Source organism: Canis lupus, chromosome 8 (genome assembly GCF_011100685.1).
Source record: "Canis lupus familiaris isolate Mischka breed German Shepherd chromosome 8, alternate assembly UU_Cfam_GSD_1.0, whole genome shotgun sequence".
In the NCBI taxonomy this organism is placed as follows: domain Eukaryota; kingdom Metazoa; phylum Chordata; class Mammalia; order Carnivora; family Canidae; genus Canis; species Canis lupus.
The window spans coordinates 62,005,804-62,029,732 of NC_049229.1; the positions used below are offsets into that span (position 1 = coordinate 62,005,804).

Here is a 23,929-nt window from a genome sequence, read left to right on the forward strand (position 1 = left end):
CCCAAAAAATGTGTGGTGTGAGGCTCAGCAATCAAATGGGTGATGTCTGCTTTGTGAACTTCCACTTCAGCTGGAGGCTGACCTTCACCTGGTGCCACCTCCTGCCAGAAGGTTATCTGGCATCATCATCCCTGGAAATGACAAGGTGGCACCTGCTGCCTGCCTGACGCTTCACAAAGGGCTTCCACGTGCATTTTCATACTTGTGCCTCTCCTCAGCTCTGTGACATAGGTGGGGTTGGACCCATTTGACAGATAGAGAAACTGAGACCCAGTGAGGAGGACTGGTTCCAAACCCAAAGCCTCTGCCTCCAACATGCTTGCTGCCCCTCATCTGAGTGCCTGCCTGGGCAAGGCCGCTCTAAGACCCCTGGAGATTGCGTCCTGGCCCTCGGAGGCTAACACTCTCTCATTTTACCCTCTGCAGAGCTGAGCAAGACGGTCTCTTTCATCCTTAGCAGGCCTGCTCCTGCCATCCAAAGGGATAGGAGCACGAGACATGGAATAGATGTGGCTGTGTGGGGCTGGGAGGTCACCGTGCATTCTTTCCCTCCAGGGGGAGACAGGCCGCAGGAGGGGCCTGGGGGGCAGGGGACAGGGGAGGAGATAGATAATCTGTGGGATGCTCTGGATGAGACACGAGGAAAAGTGTGATGAGAAAACCCCAACCTGCCCCAGCAACATCTCGTCCTTGGGTCTGGTGCCTCCTCCCAGAGGGGCAGGATGATGACAGCCCCCTCGTTGCTGGGGGCCGGCCCCAGCCTCTCCACACAGCTGGACTCTCCCCCGAGTGGAGCGGCACTGGAAGTGCTGAGGGCAGAGCCTGGTGACCATTGATGACGATGACATAAGAGCCTTGCTCTGGGACTCAGGTTCTTTCTGGGAGAGATTCAAGTTCACTAGCTTGGCACACACTCTTGGAAAAGATGGGAGGATTATACAAGAATAAGATTAATTACTAATCATTAAGTCCTCTGGGATGACAACTAAAAGGCTGAAGACATCACAGTACGTTTCTAAAGAAAAAGTGCTTTATCAATTCCCATCTCCCATTGTGAAGCTCTTCTACAGCCCATTTTCTCATCCTTGCAAATCAGCCAAACCCTTTCCACAATATCTTTTCAGGTACATATCTTTAAAGTGCAGAGGGGCGTATGGATGGCTCAGTGGGTTAAGCATCCGACTCTTGGTTTCGGCTCGTCATGATCTCAGGGTTGTGAGATTGAGCCCCGTGTCAGGCTCCACGCTGGGCATGAAGCCTGCTTAAGATTCTCTCTCTCTCTCTCTCTCTCTATCTCTCTCTCTAAAAAATAAATAAAAATAAGAATAATAAAAAAAATAAAGTGTAGAAAAACAAAAAGGAGCAAACATATCCGAAAATGGGATGTTGGAAGCCACTGGTGCTTAGGGGCAGCAGCCACCTCTAGGTGTCCCCGCCCCCTCCACAGAGATACTGGCTGTGAACATCCGTCCACTGACAAATGACCTGGGTGTGGCTCTCAAGCCCCGAGAAACCCACCGCTCTAAGTCAGACGTCTGGCAGCACCAGACATGCCCCAAAGCTCCTGCTGCTCCCTCTTCTTTCATTCATATTTTGTGGTCTCCAAACTGGCCTTCATCTCCACCTACCCCAAAGTAATGTCTCATGACTGCTGCAAAGGACATTGCAGTTGGCAAGGACTGTCTGGAGTGGCTGGCCAATCCTATCCCTGGCCTTTGGAGCCCAAAGAAGAGAGTGAGAGGACGAGAAAGGAGGAGAAAAGGCTTCCAAGTTAAGCAGTGTCTTCACTTTGGCTACATCAGTGGGAATCTCCTTGAACTTGAGTAAAAAATGAAAAGAGAAATGAGCCGGTAAGCAATTGCTGGCATGTAATCCATCATCTAGTGCAAACCTCTCATCATTATTATTTTTTAGTTGGATTCCAGGGGCCAGCCAACATTTCAGGGCAGGAGGTTGGAGCCCAAGAGGACTAGCTTCTTCCTCTTCCATGAACAGGCCTCGGATGAAAATAAATTACCCAGCCCACCTTTACCAGTCCTACAGGGGGCATTTTCAATAGAAGGCATTGGTTTGGTGCCCCCAAGAGCTCCGAGGGAGCACATTCCTGCCTCTGGACTTGCATCTGGGAGTCAACCACATACATTTGCAGGTTAGAGGGGGAGACAGCAAGGTTGGGGCTCCTCTGGGATGACTACCATTTATTGTTAAGAGGGAGAAGAAACAGGTCACTCAAAGATGCCCTGCTTGCCCTCTTCTCCCTCTATTTATAACATCACAGGAGCTAGAACTAAAGCGTCAGTGTGGAGGACATGCACTACTGCTCACATGATCTGATCAGTGGCAGATGAGATCAAACTTGAGGGCATCTTCTCTAGCCAGTCCAAACCTTGGGGCATTACTGCGGCCTTTTGCATGTCATGCCGATCTGAACCAATGTCCTCTGGGGCCAAGCAGGTCTTCTCCACCAACAATTTAGCAGGATTTGGAAAACAAGCTTTTACCCACAACTAATGAAAGATGGGTGCCTGTGGCTCTGAGTCGTCAAGCAGAAGAAATGCCCCTTCCATGAGGTCTGCCCCAAGGTTTGACGCTCTTAAAAATGAAGAGGGCGCAAACCCCTGTTCATTTATGCAAAGGCTGGGACTCGTGTCCCCTCTCTCGTTTAAAGCACTACGTGACGGTCCCTAGAGGGAGGGAAACAGGCCTGCGAGGAGCTATGGGTGAGAGGCCGGATACCTACTGTGGGTCTTCGTGCACGTCTATCCTGCAGCACAAGGTCAAAACAAGGGACAGCTGAAGAAATTTGGAACAGATTCATCGCATTTCTTGTAAGAGCAACACACAAAGGAAAAGCAATGACCAATTTGTCAGAGAGCATCCCTCACGTTCACATTATGAAACTTTCATACACCTTTTCCCAAGGCAGCTCGGGTGGAAAATGTGCCTGTGTGACGTCACAGCCACACTCACTTTCCTACAAACTGTTGGAGGTTTGGCAGACCCAATTCTCTGAACCAGTGTGCTGGGACTTCCAAGTCACCCCCCGACAAAAGGGGTTGTTGGTCTGTGCAGTAAGGACCACTGACATCAAGGAGGGCAGCATATGGCACACTCCCATTACACACCCGCTGGCCCAGGACTTCCAGCCTGTGACTCATCCTCACCAAGGAGCCCTCCTTCCTCCCTTCTCCCACCTTCAAACCTCATGGCAAAGTGGGAGAGCCGGGGGAGAAGAGACAAAAGAGCCTACATTTGTTATTTAAAAACAAATTAAAAAAAAAAAAAAGATTCCAACCATAGTTCATGTTTAAAGTTGCTTTGTTACAACAGCTAAACCAGAGCCGGTGTGGTCAGGCTATTTTCCTTCTTTAGGAACCTGATTTAAAAAATGAAGAAGGCTTACCCATTTTTGAAATAGAGGACATGAGCTCTCTGAAGTCCTGTTTCTAGGAAAAAACCTAGTTCTTGATCGTGGGGAGCAGGGCCAGGCTTAGGGCTTCTGTTTTGAATATTGGTAAGTATTACCTAGAAGGGGAGAAAATCGGAAAACTAATGAGATCCACATCCAAGCCTAGTCCCTTCATACCGCATCTCTAAACGCACTGCCCAACCTGATGAATCGGCTTCCTCACACCCACATTGGTGCCCAGGGACTGGTGCAGACATGAGTGCAGAGATCAGGAAAGCCAAGAGAATGACACCTCCAAGCTGGGGCACGGGAGGCCCTCCTGGCATGGCGGGTGCTGACGGGTGCAGGATGCCAGGAGAAGCATTGAGGTGGAGGGGCTCTGTTGGATGCCAGGATATGGACAGAGTCTGAGTGAGAAGGACACAGGTCCCAGGATCATCCACCAATGATGGCAGAGGTCACTGACGGGCGGACTGCAGGGCCAGCCCTACAGAAGCTTGATGAACTCTGAAGAAAGCTGAGCTGAGAAGCGCTGTGATTGGCATTGGCCCTGAAATTCCCCAGGGAGGGTGAACTCTCTAGGCTTCAAAGTCAAAACCAATGGAGTCTCAAGGGGAGTGTGGAGAAAAACAACCTGAGCTCTCTCTTTCTCTCCCTCTCTCCCAAAACTTGATCTTTTGTCAACGGATAACAAGGTTTTAAAGGTCTAAATTTTTGGCCCCACGAGAAAGACTGCCAACTGATCACGAGAAAGATCTTCAAGTTGGGGGGGGACAGTCATAGCGAAGGGTAAACACATATCTATTGTTTGTTACAGGGGCCATTCTCTTTAAGCTGTCAAGTCAAATGAAGCATTTATCAGACAGAAGCTGCTTGCAGCCCGTTTAAAAAACCCTACACGTGCTCTCCAAACCTGCTGCCCACATTTGCTGAAGTCAGAAGCCCTTCAGAGGCCCAGCTGTAAGCCAAAGCCCAAGCATTCTAGAGGTCTCACAATTATTCTCCATACAGCATTGAAGCAATTGCTAGATCTCTAACTTTCGAGCTTCGGGAAATAGCAAAGAAAGCACACAATGAGCAGATGTTGTGGGATGAAATCCAGGTGGGCAACCCTTGGATTTGAACTCCATCCCAGCATCTTATCAAAACTGCCTGGCTCCCTCCCGACTTAGCACTTGGCTCTGCAAGTGCTGAGGGGTAGGTGTTCCTCCTACCCCTGCGAACTGTCATTTTGGCTCTACTATAGGCTCCTCCCTAAGGCATCTTCCCAGTGCTGCACATGCACCAAGTGTGGTCTCTTGTAAGTCTCTCTCAAGATGATCTCATCCATTCCTCCAAGCTTCAGAAATCGTCCACATGCTGCCAACTCCCAGAGTCATCCTCTTTGCCACAGACTTTCCCTCTGAACACTAGACTCATATGTGCAACGGCTTCCTTGACATCTCCCCTCGGAGGCCCAACACTTAAACGTTAAAAAATTAGCCTTCATTTGCTTTCAAGAATCGTTTTAAAAACAACAAAACAAAACAAAAACCCACCACAATTACTTTAAAGCAAAAACAATTCGCCACAGCACAGAAAGAAACTTTTAAAATTGTCTGGAAATTCTACCACACAGAAATAGCCAGTTAACATATGTTGAACAAGAATCCAGGTACCTCTAAACATATGAATCAAGGAAAAAAAGATAAAAATCATTTTACGAAAATTGAGATTGTTATGTACGACAGTTTTAAATCTGAACCATTACATTTAATTTCGATTAAACTTAACAAGAGAAACTAAAACGTGACCAAAGGAATCACTCAATTTCAGAAAAATGTGGGGTTTTTCTATAGGTAGTCATTAAAGGTCTGGGCACTTGTCCTAAAGATAAAAGCAGATCTTATATTTATTATACGTGTGTGTGTGTGTGTGTGTGTGTGTGTGTGTAGAGAGAGAGAGAGAGAATAATGATATAGACACAGATACATCTTAACAAATTAAGTTTTTTGATCCATAGAAGTAGGATGTCTTCCCATTTATTTAATTTCTTTCAACACTGATTTGTAGTTTTCAGGGTATAAGGTTTGCACTTTTTTATTATCCCCACATATTTTAATCTTTTTGATGCTATTATAAATGGAATTGTTTACTTAATCTCATTTTCAGATTGTTCATTGCTCATGTAGAGAAATAAGAGTGGTTTTTAAAAAATATTTTATTTATGAGAAAGAGAGAGAGAGAGAGAGGCAGGCAAAGACACAGGCAGAGGGAGAAGCAGGCTCCATGAAGGGAGCCTGATGTGGGACTCGATCCCAGGTCTCCAGGATCAGGTCCTGGACCGAGTGCGGCGCTAAACCACTGAGCCACCCGGGCTGCCCCAAGAGTGATGTTTTGATATTGACCCTATATTCTATAACTTTGCTGAAATCCTTTACTAGTTAAAATAGAGTGTGTATGTGTGAATCACTTAGGGTCTCCTGTATACAAGATAATGTCATCTGCAAATAGATACTTACTTCTCCCTTTTTAATCTAGATGCCTTTTATTTCTTTATCTTGCCTAATTGCATTGGCTAGAACATAAACTACAATATTGAATAGAGGTAGTGAGAACAAACATCCTTGTCTTGCTCCTGATCTTAGGGGGGAAAATCGTCTTTCACCATTATATATGTTGTTAAATATGGATTTTTCATAGGTGCCTTCTATCAGGTTGAAGATGGGAACTTCCATTCCTAGTGTGTTGAATGTTTTTATCATGAAAGGGTGCTGCATTTTGTCATGGGCTTTCTCTACATCGACTGAAGTTATCACTATCATGTAGGTTTTGCATTTTATTCAACTGATATATTACATTAATTGATTTTCAAATATTAAGTCAACCTTGCATTCCTGAAACAAATTGTGCTCAGTCATGGTGTATAATCCTTTCTATATGTTTTTGGATTCCATTTCCTGGTATTTTGTTGAGGATATTTGCATCTATATTCATAAGGGATATCAATCTCATAAAAAGAGTTAGGGAATATTTTCCTCCTTTTCTGTATTCTGGAAGTTTTTATAGTAGTGCTGTCATTTCTTTAATATTTGGTATAATTTAGCAGTGAAGTCAACTTGACCTGTAGTTTTCTTTATGGGAAGGTTTTTAACTACAAAATTAATTTCTTTAATAGACACAGGAATATTTGGGTTATTTATTCCTTTTTGAACTTCAATAGTTTGTGTCTTTCAGGGAATCTGTCATTTTCTTTAAGTGATCACATTTACTGGCATAAAGTTGGTCATAATTTTCCCTTATGATCTCTTTTTAAAAAAAAAGATTTTATTTTTAAAGTAATATCTACACCCAACACATGGGGCTCAAGCTCACAACCTAGAAATCGAGAGTCACTTGCTCCACCAACTGAGCCAGCCAGGCACCCTTCCCTCGCAGCCATTTAATGTTTACGTATCTATAAAATTGTCTCTTCTTCTTGGGTGTTGTTGGTAATTTATGTCTTCTCTCTTTTATTCTTGTTCAATCTTGTTAACAGTTTACAAACTTTATGGATCTTTCCAAAGAATCCTTTTTTAGTTTCACTGATTTTCTCTGTTTATCTTCCTACTTCACTGATTAATGTTCTGATCTTTATTATTTACTTCTTTTTGCTTGCTTTGGCTTTAATTTTTTCATTTTCTAGTTTCTTGAATTGGAAATTTTGACCACTGATTTGAATATTTTCCTAAGACATGCATTTAAAGTTATAAATTGTTATATTGTTTTAGACTTGTAGAAGCTCTATCATTAGGTACATACACTTTTAGAATTATATCTTGTTAATTGATACTTTTCTTACATAACATCTCCCTTTATCTCCCATAAATATTCCTTGTTCTAAATTCTACTTTCTGATGTAATACAGTCACTGTGGCTTTGTTTTAATGAATTGTTTTCATTGTATATAATTTTACATTTTTTCTACCTATATATTAATTTTAAATGGTTTTCTTATAGATAGCATATATTAGGCCTTGCATTTTCATCCAATTTGAAACTGTTCAGACCATTTATTTGGTTATTTAATAAATAGTTATTTAATGTAACTATTGACATGATTGGAACCGTCTTGCTTGCTGTTTCTTTTTTTTTTTTTAATTTTTATTTATTTATGATAGTCACACAGAGAGAGAGGCAGAGACACAGGCAGAGGGAGAAGCAGGCTCCATGCACCGGGAGCCCAACGTGGGATTCGATCCCGGGTCTCTAGGATCGCGCCCTGGGCCAAAGGCAGGCGCTAAACCGCTGCGCCACCCAGGGATCCCTCTTTTTTTTTTTTTTTAATCATCCCATCTGTTCTTTGTTCCTTTTTTCTCTCTCACTCTTCTTTTTTTGTATTGATGATTCCATTTCATTTTCACTAATGACAGTTAATTATGTTTGTCTATCTGTCCATCTGCTCTTTTTTTCCTCTCTGCCCCCCAACAGTATGCAACATAGCTCTTTAGCTTATCACAGTGTATGTTCAAATAATATTACATCAATTTATAAATATTATAAACACCATATAATAGTATACTTACATTTCTTCCCTAAACTTTTGTGTTATGGTAGTCACACATTTTACTTCTATGTTATATATTCCATAATATGTTGTTAGCATTGTTGGTTTAGGTGATGAATTATAATTTTAAAAAATTAAAAATAAGAAAAAGTCTTTTATATGCATGCTCGTTGTCACCATTTATGATGATCTTCCTCTCATTGTATGTATCTGTATTTTCTTCTGCTTGAACTTCTTTAACATTTCTTGTTATACAGGTCTGTTGGTAATGTGTTCTTTCAATTTTTGTTTGTTCTATAAAAAACAAAATCTTTGTCTTTTTTCTTCAGAGGAGTTTTGAAATTTTTCATCCACTACTTTAAAGGCATCTCTGTGATATCTTCTCACTTGCATTGTTTCTAATGACAAATCTGCTTTAACTATTAGCTTTATTCTTCTGTCTTTAAAGTTTCTTCTTCTCTGGCTTCCTTCAAGATTCTTTGATTTTCAATAGTTTACCTATAATATGTCTATATGTATGTTTTTATTTATCCTGCTTAGGGTTCTGAGATTCTTGAATATATGGTTTGCTGCATTTCAGTAATTTTTAAAAACTCTCAATTGTTTTCAAATTTTTCTTTTGCTTCAGTTTCTCTCTCCTCTACTTTTGGGACACCAAATACATATTTTTTCTGTATGTCTTGGATGCTCTGTTTTGATTTTTTCCCCACTCTTTTTGTTCTTTTTGTATTTCTATTTGAATCATCTCTATTAACCTATCTTCAACTAAAAGATTTTTTTCTTAGCTGTGCCCAGTATTCTAATATGTCATCAAAAACTTCCTTTATCTCAGGGCACCTGGGGAACAATGTGACTCTTGATCTCAGGGTTGTAAGTTTGAGTCCCATATTGAGGGTAGAGATTACTTAAAAATAACATCTTTTTTTTTTTTTTTAAAGATTTACTTACTTATTTGAAAGAGAGAGAGAGAGAGAGAGAATGTGTATGAGTGGGGCAAGGGGCAGAAGAAGAGAATCTTCAAGCAGACTCCCCGCTGAGTGTGGTCCTGACATGGGGTTAACCCCAAGACCCATAAGATCAAGACCTCAGCCAAAACCAAAAGTGGGACACTTAATTGACTGAGTCATCCAGGTGCCCCTAAAATAAAATCTTTTAAAAAATTTTCTTCATATCTTATATTTTATTATTTCTAGGATTTCAATTTTATATTTTCATAGTTTCCATCTCTCTGTTGCAATTCCCATCTTTTTATGTATGTTGTATGCCTTTTCCACAATATCCTCTGACATATTATTCATTGACATTTTTAAGTTCCTATCTGATAGTTCCAACACCTTGGTCATTTTTAAGTTTGGTTCTGTTTACTGTTCTTTACAATAGTTTGCTTATTCCTGTTTCTGTGTGTATTTGTGTATATCTCATATTTTTAAATTCAATGTTGAAGATTGTGTGTGGAGAAATAGACTGAGGTAAATATTTATACCTGAAAATGGGCACTCTTTTTCATCTATAAGGCAACAAATGTGGGGAACTTGAGTCAATCTAGTCAGTAGTTGAAGTTGGGCTGGGTTTTGTTGTTTCTAGAGATACCTTCAATGCACCACAGACTTCAAATTCCTCAAGCAGTGGGCTACCAACTTGTGCTTACTGTGGGACCTGGGATGACAGAGGGTTTTTCTCAGTGTTTCTGTTCCATCCTATTTTCAGCAGTCCTTGTAGGCTTGCACTACAGAGGGGATTTCCCTCCAATTTCATGGCCCTTTCCCCATGGCATTCTGCCATTATGCATTAGTTGGTACTGTGTTTGTTACATGGCTGGTGGTGGGAGGGGGAAATTCTTGGATTTTCCTGGTCCAGCTTCAGTCTCAGAAAGAGTCTATATAGCTGGAGCTCAGGGATGAAGTTCATCCTCAGGGGGTCCTTTTTGGGCACCTCCCTCCTAACTCCCAGAATGCCTTCTGGGACAAGAACCACCTAACTTCCACTTCCAGGAAAACTCTGAGCATGATTAAAGCTCCTAGAAGTCCAGATTAACCCTAAAATATAAATCTCTAGTTATCTTAATAAATAACATCATCCACCCAGCTGCCCAAATCAGACACTGGGGCGGGGAAAGGAAGAGGGGTTGTAGCAAGGCTTGATACCCTAACACTCTCAAATTTATTACCACATCCCTCCTAATTATTTCTCAAGTATGTCTGTAATCTATTCTATTTCTACAACCATTACCTTCATGGAAGGTAATCACTTCTTATAAGATTTCCACAATAGCCTCCTAAATAGAGTCTCCATGTCACCTCCTGTTCCTTTTCTTTCCCACTTTCTACAAGCAGCCTGAATCACTTTCTATAACACAGTCTGGGTCATGTTGCCCTTGTGATCTTCCTCACCCTTCAGGCATCACCTTGATTATCACCTTGTTGGAAGGCCTTCTCTGGCTACCTAACATCATGTAGGCCTGCCTCTGTTATTCCCTCTCACAGCAAGCAGCCTATCCTAATCCTTCACTGCACTTATTAGTATATTTTTTTACTTGATTATTGGCTGTCTCCCTCTGTGGTGCAGAAACTTACACAAAGTCAGGCCACATCTATTTCATTTACTAATATGTTCAGTGTCTACGGCAGTGTTTGGTACAGGGTAAGCATTGAATATATATAATAAATGAATGAAATACATAATGAATGAATGAGTGAATTTGCAAGACCAATCAGAAATGCAGAAAAAAAGCAGTAAGATAGTAACCTACTGTGCACTAGGTACTATGTAGGTACACAGGCTCTCTCATTTACTCCTCCCCAAAAAGAGATACACACTACTACCCCCTCTTCACTATAGAAGGAAGCGAGGCTTTGTTCCACTGTGTGGGTTGCCCAAATTGCATGGCTGGCAAGTGTTAGAGTTGGTGCTGAAAACTCAGGTCCCCCAGACTCTGTAGTCCAGCTCCTTCCCCTTGTCCCATCAGTCTTCGTTTACTTGCAAAACAAAGTCCAAAAGACTAGAAGTCAGAGCTCCTAGGATGAGGGTTTAGGTTACAAATGGGAAGAATGGGAAAGACACAAGGGGGGAGGGAGACAGAATAGCTCGGCTCAGGGTTTACCCTTCAGTCTAAGCACCTTGGATTTCATCCCTTCTTCACATCTCTAACACATGGGCCTGGGCAGGAGTATTGTTTGGCAGTGGCGAAGCCACTTGTTCTGAGGATAAACACTTCCCTGCAAGAGGACTGCCAACAAGCATCCTTAACAAGTGCAGCCTGCTTTGGCAATAGCATACACTTAATGACTAAGGAAGCATGATAGCAAGGAGGCAGAGGTCAAAGACTTTAGGTCAAAACTCCCAGGTTTAGGGGCATCTGGGTGGCTCAGTCAGTTAAGCATCTGACTCTTGATTTTGGCTCAGGTCATGATCTCAGGGTCCTGGGATCGAGCCCTGCATCAGGCTCCATGCTCAGCATGGAGTCTACTTAGGATTCTCCCTCTCCCTCTGTCCCCTCACTCCACTCATGCTCTCTTTCTCTCTCTCTCTAAAATTAAAAAAAATAATAAAAAATAAAAAGACCCAGGTTCAAGGTCAGGTTCTAATACTCCTCACTACTTGTGGACTTAAGACAATTCTTTCAATCTCTCAGACTTTCACTATCCTCATCTGTGTAATGGGGATAGTAATATATACCTGACACTATTGTTATGAATTGTAAGTGGGAAACTTAGTGAGCATATAAACATTATAATCCTTAGTGGAGATATATTAAAGAGTTACCTTCAAGTAGGAACAAAATAATGACATTTTCTACCACTTTTATTTTTTAATATTGTTTAGAAAACCTGGAGATAAGGGAAAAAAACCTGGAGATAGGGTACGAGAGAAATTCAAAATTCAGTTCAAGGGTCCTCTCTTTTAGAAGCCATCCCTGCACTAGCACGCTGGTCCCCCAAGACCCTTCTCTGGGCTTACAGAATCCTCTGAGAGGTTCCCGCCAAAGCACTGCCCACACTGGCTATGGACTTGGGTCCTCATGAGATCATATGTTTCCTAAGGACAGGCTCTGAGGCTTATTGACTACAGTGCTCCCGGTGTTAAGCACACTGTAGAACATAGAAAGCACTCAATATTTGTGTAAGCGGATTAAAAAATTCAAAAGCATTGCTATATGGGAAAATATATGAAAAAAAAATAACGATCCTATTCACAAAGCAATACAAACAGAAAAGATGTGGGAATAAAATAGACCTACTAAAATCTCTGAAACAAAGTATTGTAAAATGGCAAGAGATATCATGGTCATGGATGAGTGAAGACTAAATAGAATTCTCCGAATTATATATAGGGTTCATAAAAATCCAACCAATCCTAACAGGATTTTTCTAGAACTCAACAAAATTATTCTAAAATTGACCTAGAAGTATCATCAGAAAAGAATAAGGGATATTCTGAAAAATAGGAGTAATATGTAGTTAACAATCCTTTCAGATGTTAAAACCCATGATAAAGTAGTTATTGAATGATGTCATACTGGTGTGATATAAGATTAGCAGAACAAAATACAAAAGCCAGAAATTACTGTTGTATCTAAAATTTTATTGAATGACTTGAAATATATAACAGCAAATATGAAAAAAATAGAGATAAGATCACCTTAAAGTGGTAGCAAAATTTGAGAAAAACATTAGAGTCATATCTAATATCACACAACAAAATAAATCCTGAGAACATTTGGAAATTAAAAGTTGTTTTTGAAAATATGAAAAAGGACTGAAAAATTTTTAAATACTAGAGGGAGCTTATCCCAATATTTCAGCTTTAAAACAATGAAATAAATGTGACTGAAGAAAATCAGATTCAACTATATACAGATTTTTAAATTTATGAGCAACTTAAAAATGGAAATTTACTGAGAAAATATTTAGAGCAAATATGATTAAAGGGTTAACATATTTGTGATATAGGCTTTATTCAAATTATCAGAAAAAGATTTCACCCAAAAACTGGACAGAAAGTATACACAGAAACAAAAGGGATATAATTAGGTTAAACATAAAGTTACCATATGACCCAGCAATTCCACTCCTAGGTATATACCCAAGAAAAAATGAAAACATTGCCCACACAGAATCAGGTATGCGAACATTCGTAGAAGCATTACTATAATGGCCCAAAAGTAGAAGCAACCCAAATGATAAATGATAAATGATAAATGATGAATGGATAAACCCAGTGCAGTACATCCATAAAATGGCATATTATTTGTCAGTAAAAAGAAATGAAGCCCTGGCACGTGCCAAAGAAGCCAGCCATAAAAGACCACATTTGTGGGATTTTATTTGTATGAAATGTCTAGAATATACAAACCCATTCAGACTAGGGGAGATCAGGGGTAAATGGGGAGTGAGTGCTAGTAGGTACAGGGTTTCTTTTTGGGGCAACAAAAATGGTCCAGAGTTAAATACTGGTGATAGTTTCATGACTCTAAATATATTAAAAAGTACTGAATTGTATACTTTAAATGGGTGAATGAGATGGGATGTGAATTCTAGCTCTATTATGCTGTAATCCAAAAAAGAAGTGAAACATAACCCATAAGCGAATAGATGGGAAAAACTTCAACCTGACTGACAAAGAACTGCAAACCCAAACCTCAAGCAAGGGACCATTCCACCTGGCAGCCCAGCAAAAATGACTTCGGCAGGATAGCAACCCCGTCGGGAGCACAAAGCAACCACTATCCTCCCGAACTGCCAAAGGGAGGAGATGTCAGGAGGCCTTGCGGAAAGCAAATGAGACATAATATGTAGTTAATGGGGATGTCAAAAATATGTCCAGGTGTGGGAACCCACCCTTGGGAAACAAAGCAGGCCAGGAGGGCGCCACCCGCAGGGAGCCCAGCGGGGGGTCCCAACCAGCAGAGGCCAGCCACCTCTCCATGAAAACACGGCAGGCTTCTGACATGATGGTGAGTGAAAGAACACGGACACAGAGCTCCATAACGCCGTAATGGTACGAGGGCCAAGACTGAACGAGAATGTGCGAAAATTAAAATAAGCTACTGTTCTTCTCTGGCTTCCAGACTTTTCTAACTCAGCTTTTAAGTGCGTGCAGTCGGCAGACGGCAGGCCTGGGTCAGAGCACATTTAGTGGCTGGCTGGGCAGTCTCCTGATGTTTTAAGGAAGCAGCTTGGGAAGAATGAACAGTTCCCTGCTGCTCTGGCTCCAGTGGGGAGCTGGGGAAGGGAGGGGGGATGAGAAGGAAGGGAGAGGGGATGAGAAGGAAGAATTTTTTTTTTTTTTTTGTCTTCCATTTTACAGCTAAAAGCATGGCTGTGTGGACTCCCAGAGTCACACCCTGCCTCTCCCATGGGCAGCACTGAGTCCTTCTCCTGAGACATCATCTAGTCCACCTAGGTGTCCAGCACCTCGGCCCTGTGACTGCAAGCTTGTCCTCTAGTGAGGAGGTAACACAGGCAGGGCCCGGCCTTGCTGACCAGGGAGCCCCTCTCTGATGGCCACAGAGGAATTCCGGGGGGCGTCCAGCAACACACGGGGACCAGCTGTGTCTCCTCAAAACCTGAGCGCTAAGGCCGCCCATAAAAAGTCTGCGGGGATCCCACAACTTAGCATTAACTTCTTTTCTAAAATAGGGTGTGAAGAAGTGAACTGTCGGCAGAAGGTAAAGTTCCACCCTGGCACGGCGTCTGCTCAAGAAAGCCCTAACCAGCTGGTTGGCTGATGCCTGCAAAGGACAGAGACAGGATGATTTCATTTGCCAAAAGCAGGGCTCATATTATGATATTCAAAAGTGAAGTCATCTTTATTCCTATCATGGCACCACAAGAAGCTCCTCGTGGGGCAGGTAACTTTATTTACTGTTGGCACACTGCCACCATCTGAAGATAAACAAATCAAGGACAGCCTCTGTCATTTCTAATTCTATCTGTTCTAATTCAATTTTTTGATTAAATCATGGTATATGCACAATTTTAGAAGTATCTCTTATTCCCCTTCAGAGAACAAACTATCAGAGAAAATTAGGTGACTCCCATAACCCTAATATAACAAGGACAGCACTAAACAAATATTTCATCGCCCTGCTTTTGTGTATTCAGTTTTCTTTGGCCCTGCCTCCACCTTTGGACAAGGGGTTGGGGGGACAAGGACATGTGGAAATGTCCCATGCCACGTGAGGAACCCTGGTGGCTCGCTGGCTCTTTAGTTCCAGACAAATCAGGTGGTGTGAGCCCCAACATGAAAATGGAAAGCTGAAGCACACAGAAACACACGAATGGACCAAGGCCCAACAGTCAGAGGCAAACACAAGTCCAGAACCTAGATATGATACCAGGACTCCAGGGCAAGCTGCTGTCCCCATTATCTTCTGTACAGGAAAGGGAGAACCAAGTCCTCCTGAGAAAAATTACTCCATAAATATTCTGTTAGAAATTATTTAACATTCTGGGTGCGTGAAGTGGCTCCGTTGGTCAAAGTCTGCCTTTGGCTCTGGTCATGATCCCAGGGTCTTGGATCAAGTCCTAGGTCAGGCTTCCTGCTCAGCTGGGGGTCTGTTTCTCCCTCTTCCTCTCCCCCCTACTTGTGCCTTCTCTCACTCACTCTCTCTCTCTCAAATAAATAAATAAAATCTTTATAAAAACTTATTTGACATTTTTAATAAAACAGCATGTTTAGAGTATTCCAGATTTTTATTGATCTGAAATCTTCTAAGATTAGTAAAGAGTATACTGCCAGGTGACACAGATACAGACCATATAACTGTTGCTAATCACACACTAGGAAGTACTGAGTTAACCCACTTTCCCTCACCATAGCCTTATAGCTATGTTACATATGAGGATCCTGGGGTGGCACAGAGAGGTTGAGTAACTTGCCCAAAGTCCCACAGCTCAGAGGTGGCAAATCCAGGATCCCAGCACTGACCATCACTTTACCACTGTGCTCTGTTCCATCTCACAGCTCAAGTTAGCTGCCTCGAGGGGCAGCCATGGCCGCCTGCCTCCTGAAGAGTTATTGCCCATCAAACACTTCCCCTATTCAGAGAATCTGGCTGCCTCAGATACATGATTTGGGGGCTTCAGATCATGAAAAGATATTGACCATGACACCCCAATCTGTCCCCAAAAGTTCTTCCCCAATTTTTTCTTGCTAGTGAATGAAGTTAAGAACCAACACTTATAAGTAAAATGTCAAAAGGTCCTGGCCAACAGAATTTTCTTCACTATGGAATAGCTGGGAAATGGAGGGAAACCACTGAAACCCATGGCCTGTGCTCAGCAGAACCAAAACAGGAACAGAGCGTGTGGGGCTTTCTACAGTCAAGGCCTATAGACCCAGAAAAACAAAGCACTATTTAGCTAGGCTTGTCCCAGCCTGCCTATTTCCCTAACAGATTCTATTCAGATTTCCCCAACAGATTCAGATTCTATTTCCCTAACATTTCTGTTTTCAATTTAGCATAATTCTTAAAAGTCTATTTAAGTTCAAAATTAAAAAAAAAAAAAAAAGTCCAGGCAGGTATCTTCTGCATAGCACCCCCACCTTGCCCTTTAAAGACCTTGAACATCCACCATTCTCCGCAGTCACTTAAGGAAGACCGCTTTCCCCCTAGACTTCCCATCAATCCACAAATGGTTTCTTGAGCACTTACTACAGTCAAACAGGCATTTGGTTCGCTCAGTCTCTCCTGGTACTAATATCCCAGCTTGCTGAGGCCTCAAGCGGCTTCCCATAAAGGAAAAGTCATGCTGGAAAATCAGAGCCAGAAAGGTGAACATCACCTTTGACTGCTAAGATTGCACCCCAAGCTGAGGCAGCTTCCCCACGCTACCCAGCACTATGGCTGGCTTGGCTGAACACTTACTGAGCCCTTCGTGCAGGTAAGGGTATGAGGAATGACACAGCGTGTGCCTGTGTGCAGGGTTCAAGGTAATGACATGAGTGAGCCCTGAAATGAGTGTCGGCAGAGTTCTAGTCCTAGCTTCAGCCCTGACTTCTGTGCATCCTCTCTGTCTGGGCCTCTGTTTCATCTTCCAATCTGATATCCTCTGACCCTTGTCTCCCCAAAAACGCATGCAAAAATCTCTTTTAAGTCCTATGATTAGGGGCACCTGGGTGGCACAGTCAGTTAAGCGTCCAACCCTTGGCTTTGTCTCAGTTTGTGATCTCAGGGCAGCAGGATCGAGCCCCATGTTGGGCTCCATGTTCAGCGTGAAGTGTGCTTGAGATTCTCTCCCTCTCCTTCTGCCCCTCCTCCTCACACACTCTCTCTCTCTCAAATAAATAAATAAAATTTTTTTAAATGCTGTGATTATAGCATTTTTTAAAATGCCGTGATATAACAGTCTGACCAAAGAACCAACAGTGAATAGGTGGCTCTATGTGAGCACAACGGCAAGTACACCCAGGCCTGCCAATCCCCAAGTCATTAAAGACCCGTGTAACAGATGCACCTCCTCTCTGCCAGCCAGGAGATGCCAAGATGACAGGGCTGGACAACTGGTGGACAGTAAGGTACAAAGCAAGGGTCCCTACATGGCAAGGGCTGTGGGTGCAGCGACAACAGGTTGGCTGCTCTAAGCAGACGTCTCCACTTTCAAGTGCTGGCCACCAAAGACGCACACAGTGAAGACAATGTGGATTCTGAAAGCAGGCTGCGTGATCATTTTTCTAAAGATCATACCATAAATTATGAATAACCAAAACTTCCCTTTCTCATAGAAGCCTTCCGATAGGACATTTTGGCAAGATGGTCAGGTATCTTCCTGAATTCCTAGCTGTCACGACCCGTGATTTATAACCCATGCTGGTGCCACCCAGGTCCAAAGCTAGTCCCATTATTCCTCCCTAGTCTTCTCTGTGGCTCTCATCTGCACTCCTGGCCCGTTACACAGAAACTCTGATCCTCGTCACACACATCAGCACGCTAGAAGACTTACGAAAACAAAATCACTTCCGTCTGTACACTTACAGCAAAACAAAGCTAACCAGACTTCGGCAGCCTCCCCCATTCTGATCCTTAGGGACAGAGAGCATCCAAAAATTGATGGGAAACCACACGAGTCATTTTCAGTTTCACGGGATTTCTAGTCATTTTAAATAACCTCACAGAACACATCTCTGGGTGTGAAGGGGAAAATATTAATGTCAAGCCTTGGTTCGAATGCCAGGAAACTCTGCCATGGGCAGAGATGGCTGGAGCCCATTGTTATCAGCAAAAGTAAGTGACATTTACGAAGAATCCAGTATATTTCCGCGTCGGGACGGGATGCGGGAAAAAATCCCTTTATTTACAGGATCTTTTACAGTCCCTACCAGAAATGAAGTAGAAGCTATTATGCTCCTTTTATAGATGGTGAAATTGAGGCAGAGCATGAAGGAACAGTAAAGAGCAAAGCCAAAAGCCAGCGATCCTTCCAAATGGACAAGTTGTGCAAACCTGGCTGGTGTGCCTGATGGGGCCTCTAACCTCCTCTGCCCAAGGGTGTGAACTCAGGGCCTCCTGCTCCGGTGGCCCCCTTGTCAGCTGCTGGTTCCACCACAGGTGACTGCTGACTGCTGGCAGTAAACCCTCCCTGAAGATCTCAGGGGATCCACACCTGCTCCAAGTCGGTCAGCCAGGAGTCCCCAGCAGCCTTTCCATGTAGCTACTGAGGTAAAGCCTCCCAAACCCCAGATGCACATCATGTTGGCATATTGTCCAGACAAGTACAAATGGAGCTCAACCTACTTTGCACAGGAGAACGTGAATGACTAACCAGCTCCGGGGCGCACTGTCATTTCTGCTCTGGGGATGTTAAAACGCTTCCCAAACGCTTTTCCCGAGGTGCTACAATCACCACCAGCTCCTTTGCACTGAAGAACATAAGTAAAGCTTTGCATCCAGAGGCAGATGTGCTGAAGGTTTTCCAGAGGATGAGCACAGTTCTCTAGAGTCAGACTGGAAATTTTTAAAAATTATCAACTGGAACGAACACACGGTCCTCACTTACCCTTTCTATCTCTTGGAGGTAGAGGAGAGCAATGTCCCCTGCTTTCTCATAACAGGTGATGACATCCTGTTCCCGGTCCACGTGGAGGTTACTGGTAGAAGAGGAAACAGGCAACTTCTCTAAACAAAGTCCTTAAAAAAAAAAAAAAAAATACAAAACCTGGTTGAGTTGTTTTTCGTGGAGCTTAGTTTTTCAACATCACTCTAGAGGGCCAGAAGATGGCACGAGGATGGCACCAACTGTCCAAAGAAGCAAATGCTCTGCCTTCTACCCTCCCTCACTGAGAACATTTGACCTTAGTATCCAGGTGGAGAATCTGATCAGGTACTATACCATGATCCCATTCAGATGTCACAGAGCTTCTCATCCAAGGACATTGCAAGGTCCTTGGAGTAAAGCAAAGCTAGGCTCACAGCACAATACTAGCTAAGGAATATCTTCTATCCCAAAAGGTCCACTTAACTGATTGAACATAAACATGATATTAAACGATCTTGGGAGTCTCAGTTACTAGGAAAATCTTCCTAGTATCTCCGGAGCTTCAGAGTTTTGCAGTCACCATAGCACCACAGACCAGAGATCAGTTATGGGCTAAGAAAATACCAGAACTGCTTTGTGGGCATTTCTTTGGAGATGGAGATCCTCCTTGCCAAGAGAGAGCTCAGGGCCGGGATGTATGAAAGCACAAAGGGCTAAAAAACGAAACAAAACAAAACAACCAGTGTTGGGAGGAGCAGCTGGTGCCTGAATGACCACCAACCTGTAGGTCTGCTCTGGGCAACCAGCCGGGAGCAGCAGGCCCCGGGGCTCCACTCACAACCTGGTAGAGAGAGGGCACGCTGCAGGGAGGGGGGCTGGTGCCTCCACACAGGAGGGCCTCTGCTGCCGTGAGTGCCCTGGGACACATATATACACACATGGGACACTCATTCCACTCCAGGCAATGGCGCAGGATAGGGTTTGATACTGACAGAAATGGGGTCTGGAACTGGAAGAAGCCAGAGAAATGCCCCCAGAGAACCCACTCATTTTACAGACCAAGAAGCTGAGATCAGCCACAGTAACGCAAGTGACTCGCCCCAAACCTGGCGAGTCATGCAGCCAGCCCATGACACAACAGGAATCTGAACTCAAGTCTTTGGCCTTCCAAACAATAGTCATCCACTTGGTTGCTAACTCTCAGAGCGGATGCCACTCCAGACAGGGCGCCAGACACATCAGCAAATGACCCACAGTTTCATGTGCCATCATTTTGAGAATGGCCTCTTCCAAGCTGCTCTTATCAAACAGTGCTTGTCCCTCCAGGCTGCAAAAATCCACGAGAGACAGCTGTACCAAACAGAAAGGAGGAGAAATCACTTCTGTTCACAAGGAGCCAGCAACGGCAGGCAGCGTGCCTGGGAGCTCACAGATTATGAGTCTATCGCAGAAGGTATGGCTCGAAGATTTTATTTTATTTTTATTTTATTTTATTTTATTTTATTTATTATTTTATATTTTATTTTATTTATTTTTTTGACAGCTGTTATTGAGGTAACATTGGCATATAACAAGCAAAACATTTTGTCAATATTTCATCATGATAGGTTTTTTTGTTCTTATTTAATTTTTTTTATTAATACCAAAGTCTACAGTTAAAACTGCATCAGGGTTCACTGTGTTCTGTTGTTCACAAGTTTTAACAAATTCATAAGGTCATGTCTACCGTTACAGCACTGTACAGATTTGCTGCCCTAAAAACATCCCATGCCCCTCTAATTCATCCCTACCTTCCTCCTCCTGAGCCCCTGGCCCCACCACTCATCTTTTCACTGTCTTTACCGTCTTGCCCTGTCCAGGGTGTCACACACTTGTAATCCTGCAGCACACAGCGTTTTCAGTACCAGCCTTTTCAGACTGGCTTCTTTCACTTCTTTCACGTAGCATTTAAGGTCCCTGCACACCTTTTTGTGGACTGATCATGATCACTTCTTTTTGTTTCTACATAATATCCCATTTACTCATTAATCCATTGAAAGGCAATTGATTCCAAGTTTTGGCAATCATGAATAAAGCTGCTATAAACATTCATGGGCAGGTTATTGTGTGAACATAGCCTTCAACTGAAATGCTTAAATATGAGTGAGACTCTGTAATAAATAGCTAAATAAATATACTTTGTTTACAAATAGCAGGACACCTGGGTGGCTCAGCGGTTGAGCATCTATCTGCCTTCAGCTCAGGGCACGATCCGGGATCCAGGATCAAGTCCCGCATCTGGCTCCCTGCATGGAGCCTGCTTCTCCCTCTGCCTGTGTCTCTGCTTCTCTCTGTGTGTCTCTCATGAATGAATGAATGAATGAATGAATGAAATCTTTAAAAAAAGAACAAATAGCTTTGAAACAATATTATAGTTAGCTTTGTAAGACACTGCCAAACTGTCTTCCAGAGTGGCTGTTAACCATTTTGCATTCTCATCAGCAAGGAATGAGACTTACTGTTGCTCAGCATCCTTGTCAGCATTTCGTGTTAATCAGTTTTTTGGATTTTAGTCATTCTTTAAAAAAAAAAAAAAAAAAAAGATTTTATTTATTTATTTATTTATTTATTTATTTATTTATTTGAGATAGAGCACAAGCGGGAGTAGAGGAGGGGGAAAGGAAGAGGGAGAAGCAGACTCCCCACTGAGCATGGAGCCCAACTCAGGGCTCTATCCCAGGACCCCAAGGTCATGACCTGAGCTGAAGACAGATGCTTACATGACTTAGCCATCCAGGCACCCTGAGTTTAGTCATTCTAATAGGTGTATGGTAGTGTATCCCTGTTGTTGTAATCCCTAAAGACATACAATGCTTTTTTTTTTTTTTTTAAGATTTATTTATTCATGAGAGACACAGAGAGAGAGAGTCAGAGACACAGGCAGAGGGAGAAGCAGGCTCCATGCAGGGAACCTGATGTGGGACTCGATCCCAGGTCTCCAGGATAACATCCTGGGCTGAAGGCAGGAGCTAAACTGCTGAGCCACCCAGGGATCCCCCGATGCTTATTTTCCATCAGTATACTTCCTTTGGTGAAGTGTCTGCTCAGATCGTTAGCCCTTTTTTCAACAGGGCTGTTTGTTTTCTTATTGTTGAGTTTTACGAGTTCTTTGTATATTTTGGATACTGGTCATTCATCACATATCTGCAAATATTTCCTTCCAGTCTATGACTTGTCTTCATTCTCTCAACAGTGCCTTTCACAGAATGAAAGTTTTTAGTTTTGTTTTTTTAAAGATTTATTTATTTATTCATGAGAGACACAGAGAAAGAGAGAGGCAGAGACATAGGCAGAGGGAGAAAGAAGCAGGCTCTCTGTGGGGAGCCCAATGTGGGACTGGATCCTGGGACTCCAGGTTCATGCCCCGGGCTGAAGGCAGATGCTCAACCGCTGAGCCACCCAGGCATCCCAGTTTTTAGTTTTAATACTGTCTAAACTATCAGTTTTTTCTGGCATGAACAACAATTTTGGTATGGTATCTGAAACCACACTGCTTGGGGATTCCTGGGTGGCTTAGTGATTTTGCACCTGCCTTCGGCCCAGGGCATGGTCCTGGAGTCCCGGGATCGAGTCCCACATCGGGCTCCCTGCATGGAGCCTGCTTCTCCCTCTGCCTGTGTCTCTGTCTCTCTCTCTCTCTGTGTGTCTCTCCTGAATAAATAAATAAAATCTTTAAAAATAATAATAAATAAAACTACAGTGCCAAACCCAAGGTCATCTAGATTTTCTATGTTATCTTCTAGAAGTTTTACAGTTTTGCATTTTACACTTAGGGCTACAGTCCATTCTGAGTTAACATTTGTGAAAAGCCTAAGGTTTGTGTCTACATTTTTGTCTTTTGCATGAGGATGTCCAGTTGCACCAGCACCATTTGTGGAAGAAACTATCTTTTCCCCATTGAATTGCCTTCACACCTTTGTCAAAAATCAGTTGGGTATATTTCTGGCATCTCTGTTCTGTTCCTTTCATTTATTTGTCTATTCTTTCCCCATTTCCCCAATACTATGCTGTCGTGATTACTGTACACCATTTTATTTTAAATAGCTTTACTGAGGGATAATTTATATGCCATAAAATTCACTAGGTTAGGTACAATTCAACAACCTTTATTTTATTTTTTGACACATGTAGGGTATTTGTTCATAGGAAGGCCACAGGTTTTGTGCCCCTTGTCACAATGAACCCAGATTCCTGTTGGGTGTGTTGTAAACAGAGGGGCCATTTCTTCAGGCCCCCTGCTCTGAGCACACCCCTCAACAACTTTTAATAAACTCAGAGTTGTGCAACCACACACAGTGTAGTTGGAGAACATTCCCATTGTCCCCAAATGATCCTTCCACGCCAAGGAAGTCAATTCCCACCCTTGCTTCAAGCAACCACTAATTTGCTTTCTATTTCTATACATTTACCTTTTCTGACATTTCATAAAAACAGAACTACATAATATGTGGCCTTTTGTGTTGAGTTTCTTTCATTTAGCAGAATGTCTTCAGTGTGCATTCAAATTATAGCAGTATTCCATTTCTTTTTATTGCTGTACAGATAGATGGCATTTTATCTGCCCATTTGCCAGAAATGGACATTTGGGTTGTTGCCAATTTGGGGCTATTAGGAATAATGCTGCCATGAGCATTCATGCATAATTTTTTGTGTGGACATATGTTTTTAATTCTCTTTTAATGGGTATATACTTAGAAGTGGAATTATTAGGTCAGATAATACATTTATTTTTAACTATTTAAGAAATACCAAACTGTTTTCCTGTTTTCCAAAGTGGCAATACCATCTTACTATTCCCACCAGCGATTTATGGGGGGGGGAGGGGGGGGTCCAATTTCTGCATGTGCTGGCCAACACTCATTATTGTCAGTTTGATAATAGCCATCCTAGTGGGTGTAAAGTGGTATCTCATTGTGGTTTAATGGCCGTTTCTGTAATGACTAATGATACTGGCCATCTTTTCATGTGCTTCTTTGTTAC

The 23,929-nt window shown here is 42.6% G+C and overlaps 1 protein-coding gene and 1 non-coding gene across 8 annotated transcripts in view; both read right to left on the reverse strand.

The window, feature by feature from the left end:
* The window catches only part of TTC7B (tetratricopeptide repeat domain 7B), a 250,710-nt gene that overhangs the window by 163,414 nt on the left and 63,367 nt on the right, over nucleotides 1–23,929 (reverse strand). For 6 of the 7 annotated variants that reach the window (XM_038545550.1, XM_038545552.1, XM_038545551.1 and 3 more), the window contains 2 exons: nucleotides 18,932–19,062; nucleotides 3,404–3,525 (listed from right to left, as the gene is read on the reverse strand). In XM_038545550.1, coding sequence (XP_038401478.1) covers nucleotides 3,404–3,525; nucleotides 18,932–19,062 — 253 coding nt within the window. Of the gene's footprint in view, nucleotides 1–3,403; nucleotides 3,526–18,931; nucleotides 19,063–23,929 lie in introns of those variants that run through there. The other variant, XM_038545555.1, reaches the window with a different exon arrangement.
* On the reverse strand, nucleotides 23,073–23,202 carry LOC119873139. The gene has a single exon (XR_005363930.1). It is a non-coding gene; the product is annotated as a small nucleolar RNA SNORA11 (small nucleolar RNA).